The following is a 15,155-nucleotide window of genomic DNA, read 5'->3' as shown; positions in this document are numbered from 1 at the left end:
TGTAAATTGTACTCCTCCCAAAAATGCTAAAAAAAATAAAATAAAAAAACGTGTGAGAGCGTTGTATGGCTATTATGTTATATCCAGATATGACGACGCGCTGGAACACGCATCACCGCAGATGAGCAACTGCATCAAGCCAACGTGCAAACTATCGCAAATCAAAGTTAAAGTAAGTCGCAGACGCTTAACACACACAATCTTCATCATTAAAAAAGTAAAGAAACGAAATGATCTTACCAGGGCTGTTACTGCTCTCTCTTATTGCGGTCTTTGATTTTGAAATTTTAGCTGATGATCTATAAAATGCAGCTCATATCTCGGTGACGTGCACTCCATTAAATCTGCATATCCGATTGTTAAGTCTGACGTCACGCGTGACGTTTAGCCTTTTCCGGGTCCGAGCGCTCCTCTCGTCCAGAAATAACAATGGTGGAACCTGTAAATTTATTTACGACCACGTCCTTCTTAGTGAGGCACCCTTGGCGGTCAAAAAGGGTTTAAATTCCTTTAACACCAACAGAGTGGTTAGTGTAGCTCATCATTAATTAAGGGTAGAGTCCAGGCATCAATGAAAAAGAAGATTTACGAGGTTGAAGTGAGTTAGCTCGGGACATGGGACACAGCACTGCGGCATTGTAAAAACACTCAATAATAACCAAAACACTAGCGAAAGCGGTAGGTAGGTAGAGAGGACCTGGACTTTGGACCCGGAAAGAGTATTATCGGAGAGTGGTTACGTCACGACTTAACAACCGAATAGCGCGAGAATTGAAGATCGAATTTAAATCCGTTTCGCAAAAATACATTTATGTGACCAGGTGTAAATGGAATCGTTTTGATAAATCAGATAGCTATGCCTCACGAATTAGTTTGCCAGCTGAACTCAGGTGTTGTGAGGTGTATTTATCACGTTGATTCCTGCGATTATCATGAGAACAGCTTTCAATATCTCACATAAGTATCATAAATAAGCCTAACGTAGAGGTTGTAAATAGTGTAAACGAGCACAATTTGCAAACTATTATGATAAATTGCAATAACCATGTCTAATGACATCATAACGGCCAATGTTATGAAATAATGCGACGTACATTTAACTTAATTTATGTTATCTGGCATTTTGTAATGTTTACATTCCAATAAAAACAACACAAATTAAATTATACAGTAGGCCTAGACTATAGACTATTTACTTGTGATTTAGCTGCAATCATGTAAAAATGTTATAATATAATTTACGACAGTGCAAGTATTCCACAGCGACTCTAGGGGTCGCTGTTTGACAAAAACACAATTTATACTTAGTGTGGCTTTAATGTAAGCAGCTTCTTGCAATACTAAATGCGTAATAAAACCTAAGTGCAAACATTACCGCTTTAATGACCGTCCTTTATTTTTCAGTGCATGCCCCCGAACCCCCCTAGAAGGCCCGAAGTCCACCGACCACAGATCCTGTGAGAAACACTGGTATTGCTATGCCAATGCAGTTTTTAGCTTGTTTTTTGGATGAATCACTGTGGAGTATAGTTCAATTGTATTAATTAATGACAATTTTGCACTTATTTCATCTGTTAACTCTCACTCGTTCCTGCTCGCTCGTTAGTTTTAGGGTGGGTGGCGTTCAAGGACCTGGATATTGGATAGCCCAAAAAAGGTTGAGAACCACTGCTATAGATAGAGAGTGACAATATTGTATTGCAATATGTAGCACTTCAATGTCAATACCAAATCAAAAGTAGTTAGCACATTATTTGTAATTGAAACGGTTTAATGACAAAATATGGTAACTTATACCATTAATCTTACCCAGCATGTAAATGTTAAATACGTTGATCATGAAAAAAAAATCATATTCTGAGAATTGTCAAGTCGCCTTTTTTTACTTATAGGGTTTTATACAGATTGTTTCAAAGCAGCTTTACTGTGAGGAACATAATGATCATGGTGCAAACAGAATTCAATCCTGCTGTAAATAAATTAAAAAAGACATTAGTGTCATTATTCAGCTGAAGTCAGTTGAATCACATTTTCTGAATTGCCTATACTTAGATTAAAAAGGTCTATGACAGCCAGGAATAGCTTACCAGCGTAGCCAATAGTTTATGAATAGGCCTATTACCGATGTCATTAATGTTCCTTCAAACTCTTTTTGAAGGATTTCAAGGATTTCAAAGAAAGATTTTCTTTCTTCCATGGAATGCAAAATGTTATTAAAAAGCTATTACTGTATCATTGTTACTCTTTTGATTGTGGTATCCAACTATTATAATTTTTTTAACATTGTCATTATTTAACTATTGTTGCCTATTTATTTTATTTTGATTTTTGTCTCATTATTATTACCATTATTATTACTGTTTAATTAACATTACTGTTTAATCATCTAAGGAGGGATTGAAAATGTAAAAAAAAAAAAAAAAAAAAAAAATCTCTCTACAAATAGGCCTAATAGCATTTGTCTTTGGAATAAATAAAATAGCTATTAGTAGCTATACTTGTGTGTTATACAACTTTTTCCAAAACCATATGATAGTGGGAAGCAGACTTAAATGTAGCCTAATCATTATTGTGTCAAAAAGAAACTTGGATTTGGGTAGATATTTCCCTATATTATTCCCCTCTATTGCTCAGTGCTGTCTGTTCTTTTTGAACATTCAATTCACTTAGCATATTTACTCTAACAAAAACGTAATATTTAACTTTAGCGTGATTGTGTGCCTAAAACCAGGGACTCTGTCCTTTATAGATGACTTCACTGTCATGGCACAGTGATGCAACAAATCAAATGGCTAAATAAGGTTAAAGTAAATAAACAGATCTATCTATCGATCTATCGATCTATCTATCTGGTGTCCCCAGTTTTAATGCAATTAATAAATGTATTATTTTTGTAGGAGAAGAAATTGAAACTGGCTGAAGCTGAACGCCAAAGCTGCAATTCCAATGCATTTTGGTGACTGTCTGACAGAACATAATAATTTATAGTGTAGGCCTATTCTTTCTGTCTAACTTAAGCCAACTTATTTAATTAATTTCTTGTATTCAATCAAATGAAGTATGAAAATGAAGACAATAAAGTCATTGTCAGGTGACGTCACACTCGTGAAACACGAAATGCATTATGGGTATAGCCGCCATTTGTAAGGTATCAATGCTAGTGTGTTCTATTGGGAGAATTGTGTTGGTCGTAAATGTGGTAAAATGGTACGTTCTTGTTGTGTGATAGGCTGCAATAGTAAGTCTCATGACAGAAAGGGTCACAAACTAAACAGCGGGGAAAGGTTTTTTAGTTTTCCCGCTTTGAAGAAAGGACATGGACAGCTTGTAGTGGACGTAACAAAGAGGCGTCGGATGGCCTGGGTTGGAGCTGTGCGACGCAAAAACATCACCTTTGGAAACATATCTCCGTTTATGTATGTCTGCTCTCGACATTTTCATAAAGGTAAGATATTTAAGTGATTTTGATAAATTTGAAGTATATAACATTTTATCCACGAGTCGTTTTGAATGAATTATCTGGCAAACAACGCACGGATGTAACCGCGATCATGGGAGAAACGGGTTAACATTACTCTTTTATTGTTTATACTGTAAAATGTTATATTTATTTTACTTAACTACAGCACTTTATTATTTTTGGGGTTTGTACCTTACTTTGTACTTTACTCAACTGCAATTTCAACTAAATACATTATTTAGAATGGAAAAAAAGTTAATTTTACAATTTATAAGGCTTGAAAGTTACTTGCTGTGTTTTTGCACAAAAAATGTACTTTCACTTCGGTGTGACTTGCAGTCTGAAAAGTACAGCACTGTTATAATTCTTTTTCTACATTTTAGCTGAATTACTTATGCTCAGTGTCTGTACTAATACTTAAGTATAATCTAAGATTATTGTTAACACTTTTCGTCCCATGTTATGAAGTTAAAACCTTTTTCATGTTATTGCAGGTCAACCTGCATATGAGATGATGGAGACTGACCCAGACTGGGCACCCTCCCTCCATCTGGGTCACACAGAAATCTCTAACACCAACACTACACGCTCTGCAAGACGAAGTAAGAGGGAGCAAAGAAAAAACACACTGCAGCCAGCTGAAGGAGGTGGTGAGCGACACACTGAGGAGACACACAAGGCTGATGGAGATGCTGTGCCACATGCTGAGGAGACACAAGCGACTGGAGATGGTGAGCGACACACTGAGGAGACACACAAGGCTGATGGAGATGTGCCATATGCTGAGGAGACACAAGCGACTGGAGATGGTGAGCGACACACTGAGGAGACACACGAGGCTGATGAAGATGGTGAGCGACACACTGAGGAAGAGACCCACAACACTCAGGGGATGGCAGTGACACAAACAGAATGTAACTTATGTGTGCACAGAGGTGCAGAAGTAAACCGCCTGTTGGAAGAAAACAGACAGCTGCGACGTGAACTTGATGAGCACAGGATGTCTGATAGTTTTTTTGGAGACAATGATGATAAAGTAAAGTACTACACAGGGCTGCCAAACCTGGGAACCTTTATGGCCTTGCTAAGTTTTTTGGTGCCTCTCATGTCAGACCAAAAGAGGAAAGTTCTTAGTCCATTTCAAATGCTTCTCTTAACCTTTATGCGCCTCAGACTGGATCTGCCTGCACAACATCTTGCCCATCTCTTTCGTGTTTCCCCAAAGACAGTATACAGAACATTTCAGGAAATTGTGTCATTCATGTATGCAAACCTGAGCCGTTCCATCATATGGCCAGATAGAGACACTTTACAAAAAATTATGCCTCACCAATTTGTGGAGTCCTTTGGACGCAGAGTAGCAGTGATCATTGACTGTTTTGAGATTTTCACAGAGAAACCATCAAATCTAAAAGCACGTGCTCAAATGTTTTCCAGCTACAAGCACAATCACACTATGAAATATTTGATAGGTATTACACCCAAGGGATCTATTTGTTTTATATCCAAAGGGTGGGGTGGCCGTACAAGTGACAAACACATTACAGAAAATAGTGGTTTTCTTGAAAAATTGTTGCCAGGGGACATTATATTGGCTGATAGAGGTTTCGATATAAAGGAAAGTGTTGGCATGTTGTGTGCAGAGGTCAAACTCCCAGCCTTTACAAAGGGTTACTGTCAGCTAGCTGCAAGAGATGTAGAGGAGACACGAAAAGTAGCTCACCTAAGAATCCATGTTGAAAGAGTGATTGGAAATATTTGTCAAAAATATAACATTTTAACAGGAACCATTCCCATCAACATGATCCTCCCATGTGAAGGTGAGGATATCACATTTTTAGATAAGATTGTCACTGTCTGTTGTGCGCTGACAAACCAATGTCCAACTGTAGTGTAGTACAGTGGTTTTCAACCCTTGGTGCAATCTATTGCAATGTGCTGATGCTTTATCCTGCTTGACCAGCCTTGCATTAACAATAAAACATGTATGACAACATTTTTCATAAATTTGTTTTTATGTTATTCACTTTGACAGCTAAATGAAGTATGAAAACAATACTTGCATATTTTGACAATTACAATATTGATAACTGTGCAAATCAGTGATGCACATGAACAGAATATTATATATTTATTATTATATAGTTTATATATTTGTGAATGCAAGTAATCATTAAATGAATTAACATTAATTAACTTTAAACTTTTAAACTTTAAACATTAAAGTGCAGAAACTAACACTTTAGGTCATGCCTTTTTGTAGCATTGTATGTTCTACAACAAACACGTTTTTGATAACCTGGGTGTTTGTAAATGTGTTTTTGATAAAATGTGTTTGTAACCTGAATGGTGTCAACAAGAGGGGAACAGTTATTATTACTAGAAGTGTCTAGTAATACTTTGACAAAAACCTGAGTGTGTTTGCTTGAAGGAAAACATCTAACATGCGAGACAACAGGCTTATGTGGAACAACGAGAACAGATCCAAATGTCTTCTTTGGCAGGTGCATGTTGTAGGCCCACACAAGTGAGATGAAACCACACAATTGTGCAGTTTTGGTTGTCACAGGCTACCATGTCGTCCTTGCTTTCTGGCCCACGGCAAATGCACCACAACTTCTCAACACTTCTGCTGGTCCTGCCCTTCTTCTGTACTATTTTAGAGGTCTCTTGAGTTTTTTCCCCATCTGGAACAGGAATCTGTTTAAGTGGCATGTGAGTGAAGTAACCACTTACAAGTTCAGGGAGACACACAAACTCAAAAAATTGCTGTGCCTTTTTAAGAACATTATTCCAGAGCTGTGGGTCAGGTGCAACACGCAACACAGTGCAGTCTTTTAAAGTCCACAAAATAAAATCACAGTACTCTGCATCAGCCACAAAAATTTGTGTCTGGACTTGCTTGTAGTATGGACTACCCTCCTTTAGCTTAAGCTCACCACTCACAACTTCTAAACAGAAGTCTTTGTCACAGCTGCTGCATGCTTCCTCCACAGTGCTGTTACGGTACTTATATGGGCACTTTATCTCGATGCAGCCTTTTCCACAGCAGGTACACTGCACCAATCCATCTGGCGATGCTCCAACCTGAGGAAACTTGGGGTTTATGATGAAACCACACTCACTAACTTGCATGTCACAGTGATGTTTCATGGTTTGCAGTTTATACTGTGTCCTCCCATTTTCCTCATTTTGTCTTCCCCATGCAGTAGCAGGACACTGGTTTGTAGAACTACTGTTGGGGTAACAAACTGCTCTCACTGTAGACAGCGCAGGGTTGTCAAAGTCAGACACAAAGACTGAATGCATTTTGGATGCAGTAATTCTCCCAGTGCGCAAGTGAAACCAAGATGAGCATTTGTGCTGCTTTCTAGTCTGTCTTTCAATGAACTCAGCCTGCTCAGGTGTAACATTTACCTTACTTGCTATGGTTTTGCAGTACTGGCGCAAGACAGACAGTTCACTGCCATCCATTTTTTTATCACGTAGACTGCGCAGTGAATCTGGTGCTGAGAACGGCTGTACTGGGTCTGTAAAAGCATCACAATAAACAGGCAAAGTTGACAGAATTGCAGCTTTTGGAGATACTTTCTGCAGTTGTGCAAGATATGATTCCCACTGCTCCTGTGTTGCAGTATTGAACCTACACATGTTCGATGAAGTCCTTAAAGCAGGTATGTTTGCTACCTCACCATCCAGGAGATTATTAAGACACTTTCTTTTTGCTTTTGCAGAAGTAAAGTCTATTCTGTGTCCTACCTCCGCTCTCACTTTTGTAATGTTACTTGGTATCATCCAGTATGCAGGTTGGCCAGTAACTGTTGTTGTCTCTCTGCATCTGACTACTGCTTCCAACTTGAAGAGCAAAGCTGCAACATGTGTGCATGTTTCAGCAATTCCTGCCATACATGTGCAGTGACCAGAAGTTATAGCCCCTGATAAGCTGATGATGACCCAGGGCTTGAGTGGTGTATCATTCAGCCGTTGTGAGTGCAAGATCTGTTGATAACAACTTACTTTGGCTGCAGTTCAGTAATATATCAGACAATTTGTTTCATGATGATGACTTATTTTATTGGAACAATGTTTCTGTTTTATTGTGTTAGGTATTGGTTTGTGTAATTAATACAACTAGATGCGAAAGTTCGTCGAGACAAACTTTAAGTTGGCTTGAGAAAGTTTGGACCAGAACGTTTTTTGCTAGGCGGTTGCTAGGATGTTATGGGTGGTTGCTATGGTGTTGCTAGGGTATTTTGGGAGGTTGCTAGGGTGTTCTGGGTGGTTCCTAGGTGGTTGCTAGGGTGTCCTGGGTGGTTGCTAGGGTCTTTTGGGTGGTTGCTAGGCGGTTGCTAGGGTGTTCTGGGTGGTTGCTAGGGTGTTTTGGGTGGTTGCTAGGGTATTCTGGGTGGTTGCTATGCAGTTGCTAGGATATTTAGGGTGGTTGCTAGGGTCTTTTGGGTGGTTGCTAGGCGGTTGCTAGGGTATTTTTGGTGGTTGCTAGGGTATTCTGGGTGGTTGCTAGGGTATTTTGGGTGGTTGCTAGGCTATTTTGGGTGGTTGCTAGGGTATTCTGGGTGGTTGCTAGGATATTTTGGGTGGTTGCTAGGGTGTTATGGGTGGTTACTAGGATGTTTTGTGTGGTTGCTATGGTGTTGCTAGGGTATTTTGGGTGGTTGCTAGGGTGTTTTGGGTGGTTGCTAGGGTGTTCTGGGTGGTTGCTAGGGTGTTATGGGTGGTTACCAGGATGTTTTGTGTGGTTGCTATGGTGTTGCTAGGGTATTTTGGGTGGTTGCTAGGGTCTTTTGGGTGGTTGCTATGGTGTTGCTAGGGTATTTTGGGTGGTTGCTAGGGTATTTTGGGTGGTTGCTAGGCGGTTGCTAGGGTGGTTGCTAGGTGGTTGCTAGGGTGTCCTGGGTGGTTGCTAGGATATTTTGAGTGGTTGATATGGTGTTACTAGGTTGGTTGGTAGTTGTCACAGATGGTTACTATGGAGTTTTTATAGAGTTCTTACTTAACTAATCGCTATTAGCATGTAGCTATTCACTGCTAGCATGTGTAGCATGTTGAAAGTGCTGTTTGCTAGCATGAGTCAAAAGAGCCAAACCTCATCTCTATACGGTGTTCTGATACAGAGATATAGGTCTTGCAAAACGGTTGCTAGGGTACTCAAGTTTGGTTGCTATGGCGTTGCTTTGGAGCTGGTATATTTAAATTAAGAAGTTGAAAGTGGTTTGAAGTTTAAAGTGGTTTGAAGTTTAAAGTAGTTTAAAGTAGTTTGAAGTTTATGATAGATAGATAGATAGATAGATAGATAGATAGATAGATAGGTTAGATTGATAGACAGACAGACACACACACACTAACTCGCTCACACACTCACTCAGACACACACGCACACTCAGAGTTTATGAGTTTAGAGTTTATAAGTATAAATTGATGAGTTTATAAGTGTACGAGTTTTTGAGTTTAGAGTTTATAAGTTTAAATGAGTTTACAGTTTATAAGTTTGAGTTTAAGAGTTCAGAGTTTATACATTTATGAGTTTAAGAGTTCATAAGTCTATGAATTCATGAGTTTACAAGTTAATTAGTTTATAAGTGTATGAGTTTAGAGTTTATAAGTTTAAATGAAGTAAATTTAGTAGTTTGAAGTTTAATTTAGTTTGAAGTTTAATTTAGTTTGAAGTAGATAGATGAGTTTATTAGTTTAAATGAAGTAAATTTAGTAGTTTGAAGTTTAAATTAGTTTAAAGTTTAAATTAGTTTGAAGTTTAATTTAGTTTGAAGTTTAATTTAGTTTGAAGTTTAATTTAGTTTGAAGTTTAATTTAGTTTGAAGTAGATAGATAGATGAGTTTATTAGTTTAAATGAGTCTCAATGGCTCATATAGTATATAGAACGGCAGTTTGGTTTAGTCTTCAAGGGATTTAGATTTGAATTTTTGTCGGTTGGTCAGTTTGAAAAAGTCAATGGGAGTTTTTCCGAGTTTTGATCGTCATTTTTAGGAAAACCGTAAGTCCGATCAGTTAGAAAAGATATAGCATACCGAGTCAGAATAGTCGGAAGGTCTGAGCCGAGTTTGGAGTATGTAGAGTTAAAGCTCTAGGCTGTATTAAAGTTATATTTTTTTAGTCTCAGAAGAAGAATAATAATATTAAGTTTAAGTACAATATCAGTAAGTTGGCTCTCTCAAGCCAACTTAATAAAGAAAAAAATGCATGAAAGAGGGTATAGTATAACAATTTATTTGTAACAATTTATTTGTAACAATTTATTTGACATGTTCAAACTAAAACTAAACAAACCATCCTTAATCAGGCACTGATGATATACAGTTAACATGACATTATCATCATCATCATCATTACAGCAAACATACCTTTGCTGTTACTACTATGTTGTCGCAGTCCTTCGGTCGGAATGTAAATAAATCCTGTACCCAGCCATTGGTGAAATGTCCGTGGGCTTCCAGAGATTTATAGTTTTTAAATTGTTCACTGGTATATGCGCTTATACCATAAACAAGATAATTTACAATGTCTAAGTATGAGGATGGAGGTAGCAATGCGGGGTCAGCACTCCAACTTACTGCAGTCAGCTCGTATGGATCTATGTTCTGAATGGATGACAATTTCTCCAAATAACGGTCCCTGGCATCTTTATTGAGTTTATCTCGGTACGGCCTTTTCTCAATTTTCTTTTGCTTCTCCAGGTTTGCGAGTTATATTTACTTATATTTACTTATTATCTAGATTATTTAACTAAATAGTTATTTTATTTACTTCTATTCTTGTAATCGCTCAGTCAGTAGCGATAGTATGGTTGTTTCAGTCAGTAGCGATACCTCAAAAATGGCGCCGCGGTGACGTCACCCACAACAAAACCACGTGTCTGACAAAGACCGATAGAGGCTGCGCAGTTTTTGTGATAATGACGCTCTTGAACACATTTTACACACGTCTCGCTGCTCTCTGCTGTGCTGGACGAACGCGTGTAGTTTTCAGTCGGCTTTTTAGTCACTGGTCAAAGGTGGTGCAGGAAATCAGAAAAAGCTGTTTGCCTTGTGCAAAATGAAGATTACAATACGTCCAGCCAAACCTGAAGACTGCAAAGATATAGAACGCATGATTATGGTGAGCAAACACCATGCACAGTTTGTTACGTGTGTGTTTAAAAGACAGCTCTCTTGCTGCATAGGTCGTGAATCAGTAGACCTATATCACGAATTGTGTACACGAATTCGGGCACTGGTAAGGACATTAGTAGGACCAGAGCCCGTCTACGGAGAGCCTTGGCACTCCCTATTTAGCCCCATTGTATTGATTTTGGTTGCAGTACCATTAGAATTCCACTGGGGGTGATCGCGGGCGAGTGCAGATTGAATGGGAGTTAATGGGGCTAGATGGCTAAATGTGTCTCTTTCACCCGATTGCCGTTGAGAAATCTCAGATTTTATTGTAGGTTTTGCAAGTTCAACATAGGTTATAGGTCGAAAGTTGAATGAACCAGTACTTATGTCCTTTCGATTTCTTACAGGTTGGGCCGTTGTTGGCCGGAACAAGCTAGCATTCTGCTAATGAATGACGTCATCACATTTTTGAACGCTTTTTTAGAGCAGATAAGTGAACTTAAAAATGCAATTTTCAGCTGAGTGTATTATCTTAGCCCCCCCTTTCGAATACAACATTTAAATTACTAGAAAAAAAATTATATCCTGAGAAAAGTGGGTTTTGAGGGGTATTTCGCCATAGACCTCCATTCATTCTGCACTCGCCCGCGAGCGCCCTCGCATGGATAGAGACGTGTTACTGCAACCAGTCCAGAACCCGGAAGTAAGCAGAGAGTGCCAATTCTCTTTATATTAGACATTCTCTGGTAGGACCCTGGCTTACTGGTGATTCTATTTCCGGTGTCACCGTCCTCATTGTACATTAGAACAGGGATTTATGAACAACAGCAATATCTTCCTGGATTTATAATTTTTTTTATTTGAAGTACATTATGATAAATAAATAGCCTACTTGGTTTGTTATTGCACAACATGCATGTATTTTGTGTCCAAGTGCGTAATTTCCTTTTAAAATAATTTGATAAATTCATGGCATGTATTACTTATAACCTATTTCGTTTTAATTCATTTTCAGTCAAATAATACATATTATATTTTGGTATCTTAAATCTTAAAATGGCTGAAAACTAAATTATGAATAGTATACAATATACAATATATGAATATTGTATACAATACAATATACTGAATGCATTTACTAATGATTTTTACAAAGGAAATGAATCAACACAACTTACTTAAACTGGACAATGACTTTCTTGACTTTCCTGTACAGCCAAAACAATTTTTGTTGCATTAATTTCCTGTTCTTTAAGCTGCAACCAGTAAACAACCAGTATTGTAAAAAGTGTAAAAAAATAAAATAAATAAATAAATAAAGGTGGCTTGACTTGACTGGTATACTTGTATGATTAAAAGTCTTTTAAAAGTAAAATCAGATGCTAAAGATTCTAAATATAAGGCCACTTGAATGCAATCATTATAAATTAATATGAATGAAATACACAACCACAAAATAATAACGTGTTAGGCACTGTAGACACTCTAAGGGTCTATACTAAGGCTAAAATATTTCACTTATAAATACAATTATGTTAACTATTGAAGCTTGTTGAAACACATTTTTCCTGACTCAAAAATAAGCCTTACATCAATAAAAAAATAAAAAAAAATTTTTTTTTTTAAGCTTTATTTGTCATTGACCCACATATATGTGCAACATTTCAGCTGTAAATAAATTATAAATGTTACCTAGATTATGTTCATTATGTTCATTTGTGATGTATAATGCTAAATGCTAAAATATAATTAAATAATGTGTGGCAGTGATTGTGTAGTGATTATGCTCATGTGAATTATGATTTGCACTCCAGAACTTCAGTTAAGTCGATGGTCTCTGGTTTTCACGGTGCATCGTGGGACTTTTTAGGTAGCGAATGTTTCAGTGCACTGGTAGGATTTTGCGATTGAGACAGCCAACAGACCGACATGGCCGACATACATGATAAGTTCCCTGAATACTGAATGAGGGAGCTGATTGATACGCACCCAATGATTGTTAAATGCAGAATGAGTTGCGATTATCTGTGTATGTTTTATTGTAGGAATTGGCTGTTTATGAAAAGATGCCTGACCAAGTGAAGATATCCCATAAAGGTTTTTTTCAAAAAGCTGACCCATTATTTTATTGTTATACAGCCAAAATGAAGCCACATGCTGCTTACTAATTAAAGTCTGGTTCTACTGGTTTTCTTTGTTTTCTGTTAGAGTTGGAGAGGGATGGATTTGGCCCCAATCCTTTTTACCAGTGTCTTGTAGCTGAGGTACCTGAGGAGCACATGTCTAAAGATGGTAATAATGACTCCTAAAAGACCAAAAATGACAATGTTCAGAGAAAACAGGGTAGGAATATATGGAAAACAATTACTTAAAATCTTTGGTTTATCTGATATAACCTATTACATTAAATGTAGTTTATATGTTTATGTTATTTTATCAATAGATATTTCAGTTGTATTTAATTTAGACAGAAAGATCTCTCATCACATTTACATTTATTAATTTAGCAGCGACTTACAGTCGAGGACAAGTACTACAAGGAATTAATCATAAGGTAATAAACACGAGAAGTGCCAGTAATACAAAGTTTCAGTCATCGTTCAAAATAGTACAAGCTAGAGCAGGGAGGGATTAAAGAATAATGAGAGCATAGACAAAGGAATAGTAAAAGCATAAATATATATATATATATTTTTTTTTTTTTTTTTTTATCAGGATGCATTACACTGTAATAATTAGTCTTAGTTACTATGACAAAGCTCAAAAGTCGTAACCCCCCTCACAGAGTGAGTGGAGTACAATGACATTTTAGGATTTTTATTTATTTATATAGTCTTCATAAGTATTCTTACTGTAGCCGGCTTTCCACAGGACAGACTAAGGTTGGCTATGCTCTCTTCTTCTATACGTACAGCACATGGAAAGGAAGGACTGTGTATATGGAGGATCTGTATGTGATGCCAGAGTACAGAGGTGTGTATATATTCTCAGTAACCCAGAGTTTGATCCAAAATGCAGAACTGTGTGTTGACACTCATCTCTGGTTATGCTACAGGTAAAGGCATTGGAAAGGCTTTAATGGCAACTGTTGCCAAAGTGAGTTTTTTAAAATATTTTTTATATTTAATTATATATTATCTGGATAACTTTTTGCATCATGGTATTACTTTTTTATCGTACATATTTTGTGGTTAAACAAACTTTGTTGTCTCAGTGATTGAGCAGTGTGTTTTTAATGTAAAAGAGTAAATGCAGTTTTGTTTTTTACTGTATAGGTGGCCAAAGAGAAGCATTGTGTACGTTTACAGTTATCTGTACTGGATTGGAACAAGCCCTCTTTAGACTTTTATTTAGCTAAAGGTGCAGAGGACCTCACAGCTAAGGAGGGCTGGCATTTTCTCCGCTTTCATGGAATAGCTCTGGATAATCTAGCACAGGAAGCACCTTAAAAAACATTAAGACATCTGTTTAGTTTAGTTTAGTTAATGTCACTAGCAAGGGCGTAGATTTGGTTTGAACATTGGGGGGGGTTGAAGTTTGGGTATGCCTCCTGATATTGTGATCATGGTATAAATATTGGGGGGGTTGTAATGCATAGATTCAAATATCGGGGGGGGGGGGGGGGGGCTACAAACTACGCCCCTGGTCACTAGGAATACTTAGTGTATATTTTTGGTTTGTGTCTTTTAATGCAATATATTCAGTGTTAAAATAAAAGATTTGAAAAAAGAAGAAAAACTAAATAATGTATGAAAATATTTTTTTGTGCCACTGTTCAATGCAAACTCATCTTTAAAATACATTTAGTGATAATTAATCTCTTGCAAGTAGTTTTTGTCGTAATTAGCCCTCTATGGTATTCATTATGTTCTAACCATGAAATCTTTTTTTCAATTAAGTTTTTATTACATGTGTTACGAACTTTTAGAGTCTAAGGAATGTACCGTAACATTTACATTATTAACGTACTGCTGGATATGAAATGAGGTGGAAAAACATGACAGACAATCTTGGAAAGAGAAAAATACTGCACGTTTATTCACAAAAAGCCGAAGCCACTAGATCCAGTAAAATAACAATAATAATGTGTACTATGTACAATGTGATAATATAAACAAACAAACAAATAATAAATGGGAAAAGAACAAAAGCGGCGCCAAACCCATACAGAAATGTAATATATGTCAATATATGTAAATTACATGTATAATGTCAGTGCCCATGTATGTCTGCTGCCTATATGAGAATATATGCAAAATTCATATATGTAAAACACATACATATGAAACATATTTCAAAATATAGCAAAAATGGCCGTTTTCATGTAAGTGCCATATATTTTCCCGTATATGCACATAAATGTGAAATATATGTAAGACGCATATGTATACATGCGTATATGACGCATATATGTACATGCATATATGTACTTATTTCTATAGTACATACTTTCACTTATATTAGGGATACAAATCTTATATATGAATGCATTGTAATTAAATGCCTATAGTTGGAGATTGTGTCTATTGTGTGAATACCAAATATAGTATTTTAATACAGTAATGCA

General features: G+C 37.0%; 2 protein-coding genes across 2 annotated transcripts; both read left to right on the top strand.

Moving 5' to 3' along the window:
• The first annotated feature begins 201 nt into the window (after positions 1 to 201).
• On the top strand, positions 202 to 5,456 carry LOC309498282 (uncharacterized protein). The gene is made up of 2 exons (XM_082168889.1): positions 202 to 3,445; positions 3,955 to 5,456. Exons 1-2 carry the CDS (start codon positions 3,205 to 3,207, stop codon positions 5,355 to 5,357), a joined length of 1,644 nt encoding a protein of 547 aa, XP_082025015.1. The 5' UTR covers positions 202 to 3,204; the 3' UTR covers positions 5,358 to 5,456.
• A 4,924-nt stretch (positions 5,457 to 10,380) lies between these two features.
• On the top strand, positions 10,381 to 15,143 carry sat2b (spermidine/spermine N1-acetyltransferase family member 2b). The gene is made up of 6 exons (XM_082170114.1): positions 10,381 to 10,592; positions 12,634 to 12,685; positions 12,797 to 12,880; positions 13,460 to 13,561; positions 13,644 to 13,684; positions 13,864 to 15,143. The coding sequence occupies exons 1-6, from the start codon at positions 10,530 to 10,532 to the stop codon at positions 14,035 to 14,037; spliced, it is 516 nt and encodes a 171-aa protein (XP_082026240.1). The 5' UTR covers positions 10,381 to 10,529; the 3' UTR covers positions 14,038 to 15,143.
• Positions 15,144 to 15,155: the final 12 nt, after the last annotated feature.

Source organism: Leuciscus leuciscus (assembly GCF_965113295.1).
Source record: "Leuciscus leuciscus genome assembly, chromosome: 5".
NCBI lineage: Eukaryota > Metazoa > Chordata > Actinopteri > Cypriniformes > Leuciscidae > Leuciscus > Leuciscus leuciscus.
The sequence above is the reverse complement of the archived record's forward strand: the minus strand, read 5'-3'. Positions and strand labels throughout refer to the sequence as shown.